At 43.1% G+C, this 18,354-nt stretch overlaps 1 protein-coding gene across 5 annotated transcripts in view; it reads right to left on the minus strand.

The window, feature by feature from the left end:
- The window catches only part of morf4l1 (mortality factor 4 like 1), a 59,671-nt gene that overhangs the window by 3,670 nt on the left and 37,647 nt on the right, over nucleotides 1-18,354 (minus strand). For 2 of the 5 annotated variants that reach the window (XM_059639185.1, XM_048562811.2), the window contains exons 9-12: nucleotides 14,727-14,818; nucleotides 14,122-14,294; nucleotides 12,283-12,367; nucleotides 3,278-4,802 (exon numbers count right to left, since the gene is read on the minus strand). In XM_059639185.1, the coding sequence (XP_059495168.1) occupies nucleotides 4,718-4,802; nucleotides 12,283-12,367; nucleotides 14,122-14,294; nucleotides 14,727-14,818 (435 nt within the window). In that variant the 3' untranslated portion in view covers nucleotides 3,278-4,717. Of the gene's footprint in view, nucleotides 1-3,277; nucleotides 4,803-12,282; nucleotides 12,368-14,121; nucleotides 14,295-14,726; nucleotides 14,819-18,354 lie in introns of those variants that run through there. The other 3 variants (XM_048562812.2, XM_048562815.2, XM_048562813.2) reach the window with 3 other exon arrangements.

Consider the following 18,354-nt stretch of genomic DNA (forward strand, 5'->3'; position numbering starts at 1 on the left):
CCTCTCTGAACACAGGACTAATCCCAGAAGTCTGGAGAATTTCAAATATGACACTCTTGGGACAAAGGATAACCCAGGAAATTACAGGCCTGTCAGCTTGACGTCAATAGTTAGAACATAGAACACCACAGCGCAGTACAGGCCCTTCGGCCCTCAATGTTGCGCCGACCTGTGAAACCAAACTGAAGGCCACCCAACCTACATTATTCCATTATTATCCATTTGTTTATCCAATGATCATTTAAATGCCCTTAAACTTGGTGAGTCTACTACTGTTGCTGGCAGGGCATTCCACACCCTACTCTCTGAGTAAAGAACCTATCTCTGACATCTGTCCTATATCTATCACCCTTCAATTTAAAGCTATGTCCCCTCATGCTAGCCATCTCCATCCGAGGAAAAAGGCTCTCACTGTCCACCCTATCTAATCCTCTGATCATCTTGTATGTCTCTATTAGGTCACCTCTTAACCTTTCTTTCTCTAACGAAAGCAGCCTCAAGCCCCTCAGCCTTCCTCACAAGACCTTCCTTCCATACCAGTCAACATCCTGGTAAGTCTCCTCTGCACCCTTTCCAATGCTTCCACATCCTTCCTATAATGCGGCGACGAGAACTATACGCAATACTCCAAGTGTGGCCGCACCAGAGTTTTGTACAGCTGCAACATGATCTTTTGGTTCTGAAACGCAATCCCTCTACAAGTAAAACCTAACACACCGTACACCTTCTTAACAACCCTATCAACCTGGGTGGCAACTTTCAGGGATCTACGCACATGGACACCGACATGTCTGCTTATCCACACTACCAAGAATCTTACCATTAGTATTCCTGTTACTCCTTCCAAAGTGAATCACCTCACACTTTTCCACATTAAACTCCATTTGCCACCTCTCAGCCCAGCTCTGCAGCTTATCTATGTCCCTCTGTAACCTGCAACATCCTTCCGCACTATCCACAACTCCACCGACTTTATTGTCATCCATAAATTTACTAACCCATCCTTCTACGGCCTCATCCAAGTCATTTATAAGAATGACAAACATCAGTGGCCCCAAAACAGATCCTTGCGGTACACCACTAGTAACTGAACTCCAAGATGAATATTTCCCATCAATCACCACCCTCTGTCTTCTTACAGCTAGCCTATTTCTGATCCAAACTGCTAAATCACCCTCAATCCCATGCCTCTGTATCTTCTGCAGTGTCCTACTGTGGGGAACCTTATCAAACACTTTACTGAAATCCATATACACCACATCAACTGCTTTACCCTCATCCACCTGTTTGGTCACCTTCTCGAAGAACTCAGTAAGGTTTGTAAAGCATGACTTAGCCTTCACAAAATCATGTTGACTATCCCTAATCAAATTATTCCTTTCTAGATGATTATAAATTCTCTCTCTCATAATCCTCTACAACACCTGACCCCACAACTGAATTAAGGCTCACAGGTCTATAATTACCAGGGTTGTCTCTGCTCCCCTTCTTGAACAAGGGGACAACATTTGCTATCCTCCAGTCTTCTGGCACTGTTCCTGTAGACAATGACAACATAAAGATCAAAGCCAAAGGCTCTGCAATCTCCTCCCTAGCTTCCCAGAGAATCCGAGGATAAATGTTGGAAAACCATTAGAGGTCATAAGACAAGAGGAGGTAAATATACACTTAGAGAAAAGTTAACACTCGGCAGTCAACGTAGTTTTGTGAAGGGCAGGTCATGTCTGGCAAAATTAATTGAATTTGTTGATGCAATTATATAGGCAGTAGATGAGGGTAGTGCTGTCAATATGATGTATTTAGAAAGCATTTGATCTGGCACCAGATGGCAGGTTGGTTAGCAACTTAGAAATGCTTGGGATCAACAGGTCCACTGCAGCACGGATTAGAAGTTGGTTATGGCTAAAAAAAAGGAAACAGAGGATAGGTACAGATGAGGACATTTCTCAGATTGGAGACGGCATGAAAGTGGTGTCTCACAGGGATCGTGTTGGGACCTCTGCTTTTTCTGTTTTACATAAATGATTTGGAGATAGGTGTTGAGGGCAAACTCTCTAAATTTGCAGATGACACTAAGCTAGGGATGATAATGAATTGCGAGGATCATGCTGAACGACTTCAGATGGACAATGACAAGTTGGCCAAATGGGCAGACACCTGGCAAATGAATTTCAATGCAAAGAAACACATGGTAATGTATTTCAGCAGAAGAAATACAGGGTCAATGGTACAAATCTGAGGGGAGTCGAGGGACAGTGGCTTCAGGGATCAGGTACACGATTCTCTGAAGGTGGACAGGCAAGTTGAAACAGTTGCTAAGAAAGGTTATGGGATCCTTGGGTTTATACATAGAGGTCTGGAGTAGAAAAGCAAGGAAGTGATGCTACATCTCTACAAATCACTGCTCAGACCACATTTACAGAGTATCCTGTTCAGTTCTGAGCATCTTATTTACAGAAGGATGTTAAAGCTCTGGAGAGAATTCAAAGGAGTTTTACTAAAATGATACCAGCAATGAAGTATTTTACATGCAAGGAATGTTTAGAGAGATTTGGAATGCACTACCTCGGAGTGTGGTGTGGGAGGCACATTCCATAGGAGGTTTCGAGAGAGAGCTGGACATATATTTGAAAGGGGTGAAGATAGAGAAATTACAGAGTGGGACTAGCTGCATGGCTTTTTCAGGAGCTGGTACAGAATCAGCCAAATGGCCTTTCTATATCGCAAAATTCCATGATTCTATAATTCTAGGGGACCAACTACTTAGGACAGAGAAGAAATTTCTTCTGAATTTCGTGAATGTTGACAGTTTTTTATCCTAAAGAGTTGTGAACACCAAGTGAATCAAGGGATGTAGGAAAAAGGCAGGAAAGAGAAGTTGAGGTACACAATCAAGATCACATTGAATGGCAGAGTAAAATTGAGGGATCGCATGACCTACCCACACTTCTATGACAAATGCTTTGTTCAATGTTATGACTGTTTCTCAAGTAGCAAGAAAGAGCAGTCACGAAACAATATAATTCTCAAAAAGATTTTACTGGAATATATAAACTGAAGGTTTTTATATACATGCATTAGACAACTCTCACCAAATCCTAATGCATGAATCTGAGCATCAAACCGGACCTTACAGTTAGAACTGCAAGATCACACAGCAGTATCTATCAGTACACATACAGACTTAAGGATGTCCACAGGCTCACTTGTAACACAACGCATTTAAGAAGTCTGAATATTGTGCAACATCAATCAGATACAAATACAGATGACGGAATCTTAGAAAATAATCTTTATTTTACATAGCTCTCTCCGTTTGCAAGACTGACCTACAAAAGACATTTATTTTGGAATGTGCAGCAAACTAACAGCCCATTTGCTGTGGCAGAACCAAATTAAACCAGGGTTGATAGAATGTGAGTCCAGCTGAACCATCCAGGTCTTCCTTCCTGGCGATTTCACAATCAACATTGGCCATAAAGGTTTTTCCATGCATGATTGGTGCAGGAACAGAGCTGCACCTTAGAATAACTGTTGGGATACCCCTCCACTGCCATTCAGAGATTTTTCATGCTTTTGTGAATCACTGCAGTCCTCTGTGCAGGATGGCATGAAGATCAAGTAGTAGTCAGTGTCGCCATGGCGCAGTGAATAAATTTCTGTAAAGTGAGCTCTGATTAACCAGCAAAAGTTTCAATGACATGTAGTTCGATACAGGGCTTGAAGACACAATTGATCACCCTTCCCCTGGTTTGATACTTATCCGCACAGACTAAAACGATTCTGGGCCTGAGCTAACTGGTCTCAACCCACACAGGCACAGCAGCACCCTCTCAACCAGGATTGCCACTTGCTCGTTGGTTATTGGTTCCAAACTTCATAGTGTGCACACGATAGAGTTCGCACAGGAACAATGGTTAAACAGAAAATTATTATAAAAAGGCCACTCAAATCTGTTAAATTTACCTCCCATTGTGAGGCAGCACCTTCAGGAGAGTAGGAAGAAAGAAGAGATAAAATAATATTGGATCTCTCAAATTGTCAGAAGGAATAAATTGCCTTGTTCTTCAAAACTCAATGACAGCAATTTTCTTCTTCCTTAGGGATGAAGTGAGTTGGGAAACGGAACTGTTGTTTCATCATCAGTATTAAGCACACAGTTGTGAGCCATTACGAACTAAACCATTGACATGAATTTCTTTCACAAGCAGGATAAAACTCCAGACATGCAGCATCAATACATTGAAACCCAGCTTCTTAAATCATCAAGAGCTGAAAAATGTCACAGAAGTTTTTGGTTATCCAGGAACTAGTGTTCAAAACTAGTCCAATCCCAGTCCAGTCTTGGGTAAAAGCATCCAAAACATCAAAATGTTGAAACTTGCTAACTACAGATAATCATGAGCAGAAAGTTATATTGATTGAATGCTCCTCTTTAAAATAAAAACTGGAAGATTGAAGAAGAAGCAAGTCATTTGTTTTAACCCAAAGTGACAACTCCCCCACCAGAAATCCAGGGGGAGAATGAATAGGCATTAATGCTGAAGTCCACTAAAAAGGTTTAAAGATGGCACCAGGAACTTCGCTGTTACATGTACAACTGGCAGTGTTGTTGATTGATTCATCTGTACAAAAAAAAAGTTACATATGCAAAACAAAATTTCAAAAAAAAATATACCACAATAGCCAGGGGATAAAGTCACTTCAATTACCAAAGTCACACAGCTTTGCGATGATACTCAGGTGGTGCAACTTCATAATCACCTGGACTAAAGAGACTCGAAGCATTCTTCACCAAGTACCTGAAGGATTAGGGATGAGAGAAAGAGTTGTTGAGTTGCTAACACAGCAATCGAACAAAATTACTGACAGGGTCAGTGACAACTTAGTTACCCCCTCTGTACTTAATGAGACCTTTCTGGAACTTCAAATATCACAGAGCTGAGTCTCAATTTCAAGGGCAGTACAATTAGAGAGGTACAGCAGGAAAACGTCTAATTACACAAGTACTACAAAAGTGCATGCATTGCATACATTTCTGGTCACTACGCTACCAGAAGGATGTGGATGTTTTGGGAAAAAACAAAGAGTAAAGGTTTACCACGACATTGCCTGGTATGGGGAATTTTGCTATGAACAAAGATTGGCTAGACTGGGTTTGGTTTCAGTGGAATGTAGGAGGTTATGGGGCAACTTAATAGAAATTTATAAGATTGTGAATAGAAGCGGAAAGCGTAAGGCTTTTTCAAGAACGAACGGGTCAATTACTAGGGGACACAGGTTCAAGGTGGGTGGGAAGTTTAAAACAAATGTGCAAGGCAAGATTGCCACACGAAGGGTGGGGTGAATGCCTGAAACATGCTGCCAGAGGTACTGGTGGAAGGAGACACACAGGCAGCATTCAAGAAACATCTGGACGAATACATGAATAGGAAGGGAATACAGGGATACGGATCCTGTAAGTGAAGACAGTTTTAGGATGGAAGGGCAAAATGTCAGTGCATGCTTGGAGGACTGAAGGGCCTGTTTCGATGTTGTACTGCTCTTTTGACTTGCATTACAAAAATTTAAATGCAAGTATGAGAAAGCCAGGTGATCCTTTGAGCCTGTTTCAAATAATATCATGGAGGTCTCAACTCCACTTTCCTGCCCTCTCCCTGAGCTTTCCTGTTCCCTGACACATTAAAAGGTCCAGCAGAATTGCTGCATGCTACACTTTAAAAACAGCCACTTCACCTTGTCTATCTAGGAATTACTGCATTTTGATTATTGGATGTGGAAAAGCAGATTCACTTTCTCAGCAAAGGAGGCTGATATTAGGTATAGACAATTGGCATCAAGCGAATCTTGAAGAGTTCAAGGGATGTCAGAGAAATCCTATCAGGGAAATCAGAAGGGCAAAGAGGGGATATGGGACAGCCTTGGCAGATAAGGTTCAAGATAATACAATAAGATTCTAGAATTAAGAGCAAAAGTGCAGCTAGGGTGAGATTAGGGCCCCTTAAAGATCAACAAGGTAGTCAGTGTGTGGAACTACAGGAGTTGGGAGAGATATTCAATGAATATTTCATGTCAGTTTTTACTGTGAAAAAATAAATGGAGGCTACAAAACTCAGGGAAATAAATACTGATATCTTGAAAAAAAGTCCACATTACAGAAGAGGAAGCACAGCAGGTCTTAAAACACAAAGGTGGATAAATCTCAATGTCCACGAGACCAAATCCTTATGTAAAGTTAGGCAAGAAATTGTGGGACCCCAGTAGAAATACCTGTATCATCCAAAAACATGGGTGAGGTACTGGAAGAGTTCAGGGTAGCTAATCTTGTGTCATTAAGAAAAGCTGTCAGCAGCAGCCTGGGAACTACAGGCATGTAAGTCTCACATGAGTGGTAGGTTGAAGGGGATTCTGACAGATAGGACTTACATGCATTTGAAGGGACAAAAGCTAATTAGGGATGGGCAACAAAGCTGTGCAAGAGGGAAATCATGTCTTTCAAACTTGATTGAGTTGTTTGAGGACGCAACTAAAAAGATTGGGGCAGTGGTAGAGGTCATCCAAGTGAACTTCAGTAAAGCCTTTGACGAGGTTCTGCACAGTAGACTAATTAGTAAAGTTAGATCACATGGGATTCAGGGAAGCCTGCCAATTGTATACAAAATTGGCCTGAAAGTAGGAGACAGATGGTGGTGGTGTACGGTTGCTTTCTGCATTGGGAGGCCAGTGACTAGCTGTGTTTTTCAGGGATTGGTACTGGGTCCACTTTTGTTTATAATTCATATAAACAATGTGGATGAGAATCTAGGAGGCATGGCTATTAAGTTTGTGGATGACAACAAAATCGGTGATATTGTTGACAGTGAGGTCATCTAAGATTACAAGGGATCGTCATAAATTGCACCAATGAATGGCAGATGGAGTTTAATTTAGATAAATGCAAGGTATCACATTTTGGTAAAACTAACTAGGGTAGGACCAATAAAGTTAATGGTAGGGCCCCGGACAGTGTTGTCATGCAGAGAGACCTATGGGTTCAGGTACATCATTCTTTGAAAGGTGCATTACATGTAGACAGAGGTTTAGAAGGTGTTTGGCACACGTGACTTCATTGCTCTGATCAGTGAGTACAAGAATTGTGGGCATCATGATGAGATTGTATAGGATGTTGGTGAGGCCACTTTTGGAGTACTGTGTACAGTTCTGGTCACCCTAATACAGGAAGATTATTATTAAATTGAAGAGGGTTCAGAAATGATTTACCATGATGTTGCTGGGAACGGAGGGTTCGAGTTATCATGATAGGCTGGGGCTTCTCTCACTGTATAGGAGATTGAGGGATGGCCTATTTAGAGGTTTATAAAATCATGAGGGACATAGATAAGGTGAATAGCCAAGGTATTTTCCGTAGGGTGAATGATGTCAAAACTAGGGGGCATATTTTTAAGCTGAGGTGAGAAAGATTTATTTGGGACCCGAGGGACAACTTTCTCCCCCCCAGAGGGTGGTTTGTGAGTGGAATGATCTGCCAGATGAAGCAGTAGATGCAGGTATAGTTAAAATATTTAAAAGACAATTAGATACGTACATGAGTAGGCAAGGTTTAGAGGGATATTAGTTTATTTGGGAAACTCAGTCAGTTTAGAACCAATGGATCAGTTGGACTGAATGGTCTGTTTCCATGCTGCGTAACTATGACTTGTATTTGGTGAAGCCAAAACTGAAGATGGTGTACTTGGATCAAGTGCAAGAAAAAAAGCTGTCAAATGACCACTGTTGCTCTATTGCATATATGTTAAAGGATGTAAAAGTTGCTGAAATAGGTTGTCACTTGAAGGTATTGAAATTTTATTATATCTCAATGGCTAATGCAGCTGAACATCTACAAGTTCTAAAAGAGTGAACAAACCTCTGAAAGCTTACAAAATGAAAACAAATGTAAAATGTGTGAAAGTTACAAAGTTTAGAAGAAATAAGGGTGGGAAAATAGTGGTGACGATAAAAAGTCAAGAGCCAGAACAGCTATCTCAAGTAGCATCTTGTCATGAGATGGTTATGGTCATAAAGAAATCCAAGCTGGAACAGTGATGATGAAAAGGTATTCTCCAAACAAGGAACTGCTTCATGGAAGGAACAGTAAAAATCTTAAGAATAATCCGAGCTGCCGTTTACAGTGTCTTGATTTCTGAGGTTGAAACGTGGTCTCATGATATCTTTTACAGAAAACACAATAGAATGAGTTACTATGCTTTGAAGGAGGATGTATGGTACAGGCTTTGCAGTCAATATGGATTTACCAAAGCATCACTGGACTTGATTGCTACATTTACTAGGGACTGAGTAACAAGTGAATAGTCTGCTAGGAAGTATTCCTCTGGCACATGGTTCTAAACGTTACTACAGTTAAATAGCTCTACCTTGATACTTTTCCCTGTGTAGTTGGTGCCTTGAAGCTACAAAGTTGAAAAATGAAACCACCTCATTTAAAAACTGAAGAGACTTCACGGTAATCCCTAACCCAATTACCTGCTCTGAAATAACAAGGTGTGGCGCTGAATACAACCTGCTCTGAAAACTGTTCTCATTCTGAAAGCTATGATAAAGTTCAATGTAGCAGCTAAGATAATCACCATTTTAAAATCAAACAACCCACAGTTATCTTTGAAGACCAATTTGCCCTATCTTTCTACTGCTAATGGGTAGATCCTTCGAAAAATTCTTGGATCTGCATTTAGATCTGTAACTTGCCTGAAAACCAAACTAATTTTTCCTTTGACTGTGCCATGTGTGTCCACAAAGTTTCATTAAATTCTACCCAGTCGTTTTTCAAAGATTGTTTACAAACAGGTCAAGAAATGGGCAGAAACATTATAACTACACTGAAAGTGAACAGAGATAATGAGATAGGATTAATGTGTATTGAGATCTAACTGTCACCCTACTGAGGTTTTAAAAGTGGCTGCAGAGACTGTGAATGCACTCTTACACCTTACATAATTTCCTCAGTTCTCAAGTGGTAACTGGACAGGAAAGTAGCAGCTCAAATGCTGCAGTTCAAGAAAGGAGGAAGACAAAACTAGGTTGTTGTTAATCTGGCATTAGTGTAGAGAAATGTTAGAATTTACTGTCAGGAATGTACCACCAGAGAATTCGGAAAACAACTATTGGGTAGAACCAACAGTTGTTTGGGAAGAATACTGTTTGTCACATTTTGTAACAGCATGAGCCGTATGATGGCTCAGTGGCTTGCACTGCTGCCTCACAGCACCAAGGGCCCAGGTTTGATTCCAGCCTTGGGTCACTGTCTGCGTGCAGTATGCACACATTCTCCCTGCGTCTGCATGGGTTTCCTCCTGGTGCTCCAGTTTTCTCCACAGTTCAAAGATGAGCCGGTCAGGTGGAGTGGCCATGCTAAATTGCCCATAGGGACGCACAGGCTAAGTGGATTTGCCATGGAAAGTGTAGGATTACAGGTACAGGGTAATGGGAGGGCTCTGGGTGGGCCACTGTTCGGAAGGTCAGAGACTCGATGGGGCAAATGGCTTGTTTCCACATTGTAGGGATTCTATGATCTGATCTGTGAACAACATTTTTGAGATTGAGACTGAAAGCACAGGTGAGACAAAGCCACTAAACGTAATATACTTCGATTTTCAGAAGACATTCTGTGTCTTGGTAGACTGTTGTTTCAGTACAAGACCATCAGACATAGGAGCAGGAGCAGGCCATTCAGTTCATTGAGTCTGCTGTCATTCAGGGCGGCACGGTGGCTCAGTGGTTAGCACTGCAGCCTCACAGCGCCAGGGACCCAGGTTCGATTCCAGCCTCGGGTAACTGCCTGTGTGGAGTTTGCACATTCTCCCGGTGTCTGCGTGGGTTTCCTCCGGGTGCTCCGGTTTCCTCCCACAGTCCAAAGATGTGCAGCCTAGGTGGATCAGCCATGCTAAATTTCCCTTAGTGTTCAGGGGTGTGTGGGTTATAGGGGGTCTGGGTGGGATGCTCCAAGGGGCGGTGTGGACTTGTTGGGCTGAAGGGCCTGTTCCACACTGTAGGGAATCTAATCAGAATCTAATCTTAACGGCTGATATGGTGTCCTCAACCCCACTTTCCTGCCTTTTCCCATAATCCTGTCTGTCTCGGTCTTGAATATACTTAACGACCCAGCTTCAACAGCCATCTGATAAAGAATTCCAATGATTCACAGGCCCCTGAAAGAAATTCCTCATCTGTCTTCAGTGTGCGACCCTTATTCTACCACATGGGGAAACAACCTTTCCGCATCTATCCTGTCGCGTTCTCTAAGAATCACGTACGATTTGGTAAGACTATTTCATGTTTCCTTATTTGAATGCATGCAGGCCTAATCTACTCAAACTCTCCTCATAAGACAGTCCCTCCATACCTGGTATCCGCCTAGTGGTCCTTCTCTCAACTGCCTCCAATGCCAGTATATCCTAAGAGGCTCAAAACTGTTCACAACTTTCAAATTATGTCCAAGTTTTAAATGACTTCATCGCCATCTTATATGCCACCCTTTCATGAGTGAAGAGTGTGAGGAGTTCAATATGCAGATCCTCTCTTTATATCTGTAGATATTATATTAATATACAGAACAGGGTTCAGAAAAGATTTACCAACATGTTGCCAGGAATGGAAGGTTTGAGTTATAAAGATAGGCTGTGACTTTTTTTTGACTGGAGGATGAGGTTGAGGAGTGACCTTACAGGTTTATAAAAATTCTGAGGGACATAGATAAGGTAAATTACAAGGGCCTTTTCCCTAGGGTGGGGAGTGGCAGTTCAAAATGAGGGGGCATAGAGAGAGAGAGAGAGAGAGAGAGAGAGAGAGAGAGAGAGAGAGAGAGAGAGAGAGAGAGAGAGGGGGGGGGGGGGGAGGGAGGGAGGGAGGGAGGGAGGGAGGGAGGGAGGGAGGGAGGGAGGGAGGGAGGGAGAGAGAGAGAGAGGGGGGGGAGAGAGAGAGAGAGAGAGAGAGAGAGAGAGATTTAAAAAAGGATAAGGAGCAACAGTTTCAGGGGTGATTTGGGTGTGGAATGAACTGCCAGAGGAAGTGGAGGATGCAAGAGACACGTGGATAAGTACTTGAGTAGGTTTGGAGGATACGGACCAAATGCAGGCAACTGAGACTAGTTTTGTTTGGGAACACGGTCAGTATGGACTAGGCAGATCAAACGGTCTGTTTCCACGCTATATGAATCTATAGCTCTATTACATGAAAGATCTCCACAAATGTCTTTGGCAATGTTCTAGGCCACATCAGCTTACTCCATTGCATCAAATTTCTAATGCTTCCCCTGCCCTCATGTCAAATCATTTGATTCTTCACTTGTTCCATTATCGCCCAATTTAGGCTTGAACAAACATCTTTGTGTTGTTCAATTTTTATTCTGTCTTCCATTCTATCACAGACTACCCATTTCACCACTTCCACACTTATTTAAAACAATTACATCTCAAAATTCTATCAGGTCTGATCAACCAGAAATGTTTTGAGTTTCCCTCCCCAGTGACGCTGTCAAATCCATCAGCGTTTTTCAATATAACATTAAGAATGAAATATCCCAAGGTACTTCAACATGACCATTATAAAAGTATGACAACAAACCGCAGAAAATTACGCTAGAACAGATTATTAGAAGTCTTGATCAAAGAGGTATGTTTTAAGAAGCATCTTAGGGGAGGAAAATTAGGGACAGAATTCCAGATATAGGGCCAAGGCAGGTCGACATGTACACCAAGAGAAAAATAATAATTGGAAGGCACAAGAGGTTAGAATTAGATGAACATAGGCTTTTGAGAGTGTTCTGGGCTTGAAGGAGTTGTCAGGGAAAAGGAGAAATGAGAGATCATGCAGGGATTTGAAAATAATGACAATTTTAAAATGAAGGTATGGCTTAACTGATAGCTAACACAGGTCGGCAGAGATGATAGGAGAACTGCAGTTGTTGCAAATTAAGACGCAGAAAGAGCTTTGGATGGCCTCAGGTTTTAGACGATAGGGAGAGACCCCGACTTGGTTGTGCATTAAACGTCTAGAGGTAATGAATGCATGGATGAGGCATTTGATGGTTTTATTTCTTAACTTTACATTAATTTCTTTGAGTACACAAAAAAATTTTAAATGATGCCTGACGTATCCCACCACTAAATTCCATTGTGATTCCTATCCCTATAGCAATTTATGATCATTGAAATTTATAGCATAAAAGCAAGTCTATCAAACGTTTTTCTGTCCTAACTGCCATGAAGATTTAACAATTCAGCTTACTTTAAGAAATCGTGCAAGTAATTCAGCAGCAAGGCGAGACTCTTCTCATCCAAAGGTGTGTACGCCAACATTGCTCCAATTCTCACTGCCGGAGAGAACCAGGACATTTAGCATTAAAGCTTAAAAACACAGCAGCCCAGCTCTACAGATAGGAGAAACTGCCAATGCTGGAGGATCTGAAGTAACAAGGTGTAGAGCTGGAAGAACACAGCAGGCCAAGCAGCATCAGAGGAGCAGGACGGCTGACATTTTGGGCCTAGACACTTCTTCAGAAATTGGGGGGGGGGGGGATAGAAGAGAAGATAGAGGGAGAGGAGGCAGACATGTCAACGAGGAGGGGGGAGTTAGGGAGGGGATAGATCAGTCCAGGGGGTGGGGCTTGAAGTAGAAGGGGGATAGGTGGAAGGACAGACAGGTTAGCGAGACGGGGACAAGCTCGGCTGGTTTTGGGATGCAGTAAAGGGGAAGGGAGATTTTGAAGCTTATGAAGTCCACATTGACACCATTGGGCTGCAGGGTTCCCAAGCCTGAGGTGCTGTTCCTACAACCTTCGGAAGGCATCGTGACCCTCTCCGGGACTCCCTTGTCCGCTCCACACTCCCCTCCAACCCCACCACACCCAGCACTTTTCCCTGCAACTGCAGGAAGTGCTACACCTGCCCCAACATCTCCCCCCTCACCCCCATCCCAGGCCCCAAGACAACTTTCCACATCAAGCAGATGTTCACCTGCACATCTGCTAATGTGGTATACTGCATCTGCTGTTCCCACTGTGGCCTCCTCTACATCGGGGAAACCAAGCGGAGGCTGGGGGACTGCTTGCAGAACACCTATGCTCAGCTCATACTAAACTGCACCTCCCAGTTGCGAACCATTTCAACTCCCCCTCCCATTCTTTAGATGACATGTCCATCCTGGGCGTCCTGCAGTGCCACAACAATGCCACTCGAAGGTTGCAGGAACAGCAACTCATATTCCGCTTGAGAACCCTGCAGCCCAACGGTATCAATGTGGACTTCACAAGCTTCAAAATCTCCCCTCCCCCTATCGCATCCCAACACCAGCCCAGCTTGTCCCTGGCTCCCGATCCAGTCCTTCCTCCCACCTATTCCCCCCCTCCTCCCCACTCAAGCCCCACCCCCATCTCCTACCTACTAGCCTCATCCCACCTCCTTGACTTGTCCCTCCTCCCTGGACTGATCTATCCCCTCCCTAACTCCCCAACTACACTCACTTCTACTGGTTCCATCCTCCGCCTCTTTGACCTACCTCCTCTCCACCTATCATCTTCTCTATCCATTTTCCATCCGCCTCCTGCTCTCTCCCTATTTATTTCAGAACCCCCTTCCCCACCCCCATTTCTGAAGAAGTGTCTAGGCTCAAAACATTCGCTTTCCTGCTCCTCTGATGCTGCGTGGCCTATGTTCATCCAGCTCTACACCTTGTTATTCAGCCCAGCTCATTTAAGATAATGTTTAAGGTCCACACAAGCCACCTTTTTGCCATTTAAACTCCAACTTCTTTAAATCGAACCAACATGCCCTTCTCCCTGGAAGCTGTTTAACTGTCGAAATATTTTGCAACATCCCGATTGCGAAAAGCACCAAAGAAATTCAAGTTCCTTCTTGAAAATTCTTTCATTGCTCCAGGAGGGGATTAGGCTGACCTGTGGTTAGTAGCTCAGCACTTGTTATGTGTTCTCAAGTAAAGACTGATGGATTAGACTGAATTAGCAGTGGGCTGTCATTATATCCTACACACAAGATCATTGAGAGTGAAAAGGATTAAAAAAACTGGAAAAGAACCAAAACCAATTTAAAGAAAATCAACTAAACTTACCAAACAGTCGAAGGAGATGCGGTGCTCCATAAATCTGTGACATGGGTGCATCAGGATGATCAGCCAATATTTCTGCATACTGTGGCCTTTCAAATTTGTACAGTAGTTGTGTTCCCAACATCACATTGAAATATTCCTTAATCCCAGCAACTACTTCATTAACTGCATATTCCCTAAGGATGAAAAGAAAAGGCGATAAGCAACCAGTAGAGACCCTTTTATCAACTTCTGTTAGGATGATTCAAGAGGTGGGAATGACACATACAGGTAAGTATCAAAACAATTCAGCTTACGAGTCAGCATTTAACATTTTCCTAATAGCATCCAGAAAACGATTACATCACATCACTCTTTGTTGACAATCATCTTAATTCTATCCATTCTAGTTAATGACTTCATCCTAGCTAGGCTTTCCTCTTTCATCAGTCTTGCTTCCACTCTCTGCAGCATTTTCTTTACAAGTGTCTGAAGATTTGTTTTTATCAAGGTCACACGCTCATACCCTCAACCGTCTTTTGCTCCCTGCTCCTAAATCATTGCAGGAGCTCACAGTAAAAATTTCAGGCATCAGTTTATATTGTACTTTGAAAGCAGATACCACTCACTTGTTATTGTCAGTGTTCCCACGTGACTTTTTGTAGTTGGCATACTCCTCCAGCACTGTGTCTACATTCTTTTTTGCAGGCAAGTGAAACAGCTTTATAACAGGAAAGATCATTTGTTAGGATATATAGCCATGTATTTAAAATTATTGAGCGTGCAAATCTTGAACAATTATAATTTATAATGAAGACATATTCTCAATTCCTAAAAAGAGAAAACTATCGATTGTGCCAAAGGTTTCCAATTATATTGCTGAAATGATTCAAAACCCAGATGATACTATCAACTGTTGTGGCTCATAGGTCATTTCTCCATTATTTATTAGATGTTTGACTATACATTTCTGGAGCGCTTTTAAATTTATTCATTTTGGGGGCTGTGGCCATCACTGGCTGGGCCAGCATTTATTACCTGTCCGTACCTGCCATTGTGAAGGTGGTGGTGAGCTGCCGCCTTGAATGGCTGCAGTCTACCTGCTGTGGGTTGACCCACAATGCTATTAGGTAGGGAATTGCAGGATTTTGACAAGTGAGGGAACAGCGATATATTTCCAAGTCAGGATGGTGAGAAGCTTGAAGAGAACTTTAAGGGCGTGGTGTTCCCATTTGTCTGCTGCCCTTGACCTTCTGGATGGAAGCAGTCATGGGTTGAGAAGGTGCTGAGGATCTCTGGTGAATTTCAGCAATGCATCTTGTAGATAGTATACACTGCTGCTACCAATCGTCGATGGTAGAGGGAGTGGATGCCTGTGAATGTGGTGCCAATCAAACAGGCTGAGTCCTGGAGTGTGTCAAGCTTCTTGAGCATTGCTGAGACTGGATTCATCTAGGCAAGTGGGCAGTATTCCATTACACTTCTGACTTGTGGGAATCTCATTGTAGTGTTCCTAGCCTCGGACCTGCTCTTGTAGCCACTGCATTTATGTTGTGAGTCCAGTTGAGATTTTGATCAACACCACCACCCAGGACGTTGATCATGGAGGATTCAGTGATGGTAATGCCACTGAATGTTGAGAGGCAGTGATTAGATTGGCTGTTATTGGTGACAGTCATAGCCAGCATTTCCATGACGCTAATGTTACTTGCCACTTATCTTCCCAAGCCAGGATATTGTCCAGATCTTGTTGCATTTGGACTAGACTGCTTCAGTATCTGAGGGGTTTCAAATTGTACCAAACGTTGCACAATCATTCCCACTTCTATCCTGATGACTTTTTGGGGAAGGGAGGGGGTGTCGTCAATGGTTAAGCAGCTGAAGATGTTGGGCCTACAGCACTACCCTGAGGAATTTCTGCAGAGATGTCCTAGAGCTGAGCTGACTGATCTCCAAAAACCACAATCATCTTCCTATGTGTCAGGTACGACTCTTAACCACTGGAGAGTTGCCCTGATACCCAATGATTCCAGTTTTGCTCAGGCTCCTTGATGCCGCATTCGGTCAAATGCAACCTTGATGTCAAGGACTGTCACTGTCACCTCACCTCTGGAATTCAGCTCTTTAGTCCAAGTTTGAACCAAGGCTGTAATGAGGTCAGGAAATAAGTTGCCCTGGTGGAATGCAAGCTAGGTGTCATTAAGCAAGTTATTGCTGAGTAGATGCTGCTTGATAGTACTGTTGATGACAACTTCCATCACTTCATAGATGATCAACGGTAGTCTGATAGACAGTATTTGGCTGGGTTAGATTCATCCTGCTTTTTACGTACAGACATAACTTGGGCAATTTTCAACATTATTACGTAAATGCCAGTGTTGTAACTGTACATGAGCGGCGTGGCTAGAGAACAGCGAGGTCTGGAGCACAAGTCTTCAGTACAATTGCCAGAATGTTATCAGGGCCTATAATCTTTGCAGAAGAGTGCCTCCAACCATTTTTTGATATCACATGGAGTAAATTGGCTGATGATTGATAGCTGTAATACTGGGGACTGCTGAATGAGGCCAAGATGGATCATCCACTCAATGTATGGCTAAAAATTGCTGTGAATGCTTCAGCCTTATCTTTTGCACTGAAGAGCTGGGCTCTTTCATCATTGAGAATGGGAGTATTTGTGGAGCCTCCTCCTCCAGTGAGTTGTTTAATTGTTCACCACGAGTAGATGTGGCAGGGACTGTAGAGCATAGATCTGATCTGTTGGTTGCGGGACTGCTTGGTTCTGTCTATCACTTGCTGCACATGCTGTTCGGCATGCAAGCAGTCCTGTTTAATGACTTCATCAGGTTGACACCTCAGTTTCAGGTATGCCTGGTGCTGTTCCTGCATGCCCTCCTGCACTCTTCACTGAGGGTTGATCTCCTGGCTTGATGGTAATGGTTGAGTCGGGGATATGCTGGGCCGCAAGGTTACATATTGTGCTGCCACTGATGGCCCACAGCACCTTATAGATGCTCAGTGTTGAGCTGTTTGATCTGTTCACAGTCTGTCCCATTTACCATGGTGGTAGTGCAACACAACACGATGGAGGTTATTTTCAAGGTGAAGGCACAAATTTGTCGTCTCCACAAGGACTGTGCGATGGTCACTCTTACCGATTTTGTCACGGACAGATGCATCTGCAGCTGGCAGATTGGTAAGGATGAGGTCCAGTATGTTTCGCTCTCTTGTTGGTTCCCTCATCACCTGCCACAGACCCAGTCTAGTAGCTATGTCCTTCGGGATCTGTCCAGCTCGATCAGTAGTACTGCTGCTGAGCACTCTTGGTTGTTTATAGTGAAGTCCCGAGTACATTTTGTGCCTTGGTCATCCTCAGTGCTTCCTCCAAGTGTTGTTCAATATGGTGACACACTGATTCATCAGCTGAGGGAAGATGTTATGTGGAAATCAGAAGGTTTCCTTGCCCATGTTTTACCTGAAGCCATGAGACTTCATGGTGCCTGGAGGCCATGGTGAAAACTTCTAGAGCAACACCCTCCAAACTGTATACCACTGTGACGCCACCTCTGCCGGGACTGACTCACTGGTGAGATAGGGCATATCCGGGGCTGGTGACGGGGTGTCTGAGACACTCTTTGAAAGGTATGATTCACTGAGTAGGACTGTGTCAGGCTGTTGCTTCATTAGTCTGAGAAACAGGTCCCCCAGTTTTGGCACCACCTCTGAGATGTTATTGAGTTGGAGTCTACAGGGTCAACAGGGCTGTTTCCATTGTTTTTTCCAGTGCCTAGGTCGAAGCTAGGTGATCTGTATAGTTTCATTTTTTTTGAGACTTTTGTAGCAATCGGTAGAACTGAATTTCAGAAGGCAATTGAGAATCAACCACATTGCTGCGGTTCTGGAGTCATATGTAGGCCAGACCAGGGGAGGATGGCAGATTTCATTCCCTAAAAGGATGTTAGTGCATTTTAGTGATTGTCGATTTATCCGACAATCGACAATGATTTAATGGTCATCAGTAGGTTCTTAGTTCCAGTTTTTTTTATTGAATTCAGATTCAACCATCTGCCATGGCAGAATTCAAATCTGGGTCCTCAAAACATCATCAGGGTCTGAATTATCAGTCTAGCGATAATACCACTTGGCCATCACCTTCCACGCATGTGAAAAATACAGTAATGCAATTACCAAAAATGCAAAACAAATGGTCACTTTTTAATAGAAAAGGTTCCAGTAAGGGTCTTTTACCAAATGCTT

This window comes from Stegostoma tigrinum, chromosome 33 (assembly GCF_030684315.1).
Source record: "Stegostoma tigrinum isolate sSteTig4 chromosome 33, sSteTig4.hap1, whole genome shotgun sequence".
Lineage (NCBI taxonomy): Eukaryota > Metazoa > Chordata > Chondrichthyes > Orectolobiformes > Stegostomatidae > Stegostoma > Stegostoma tigrinum.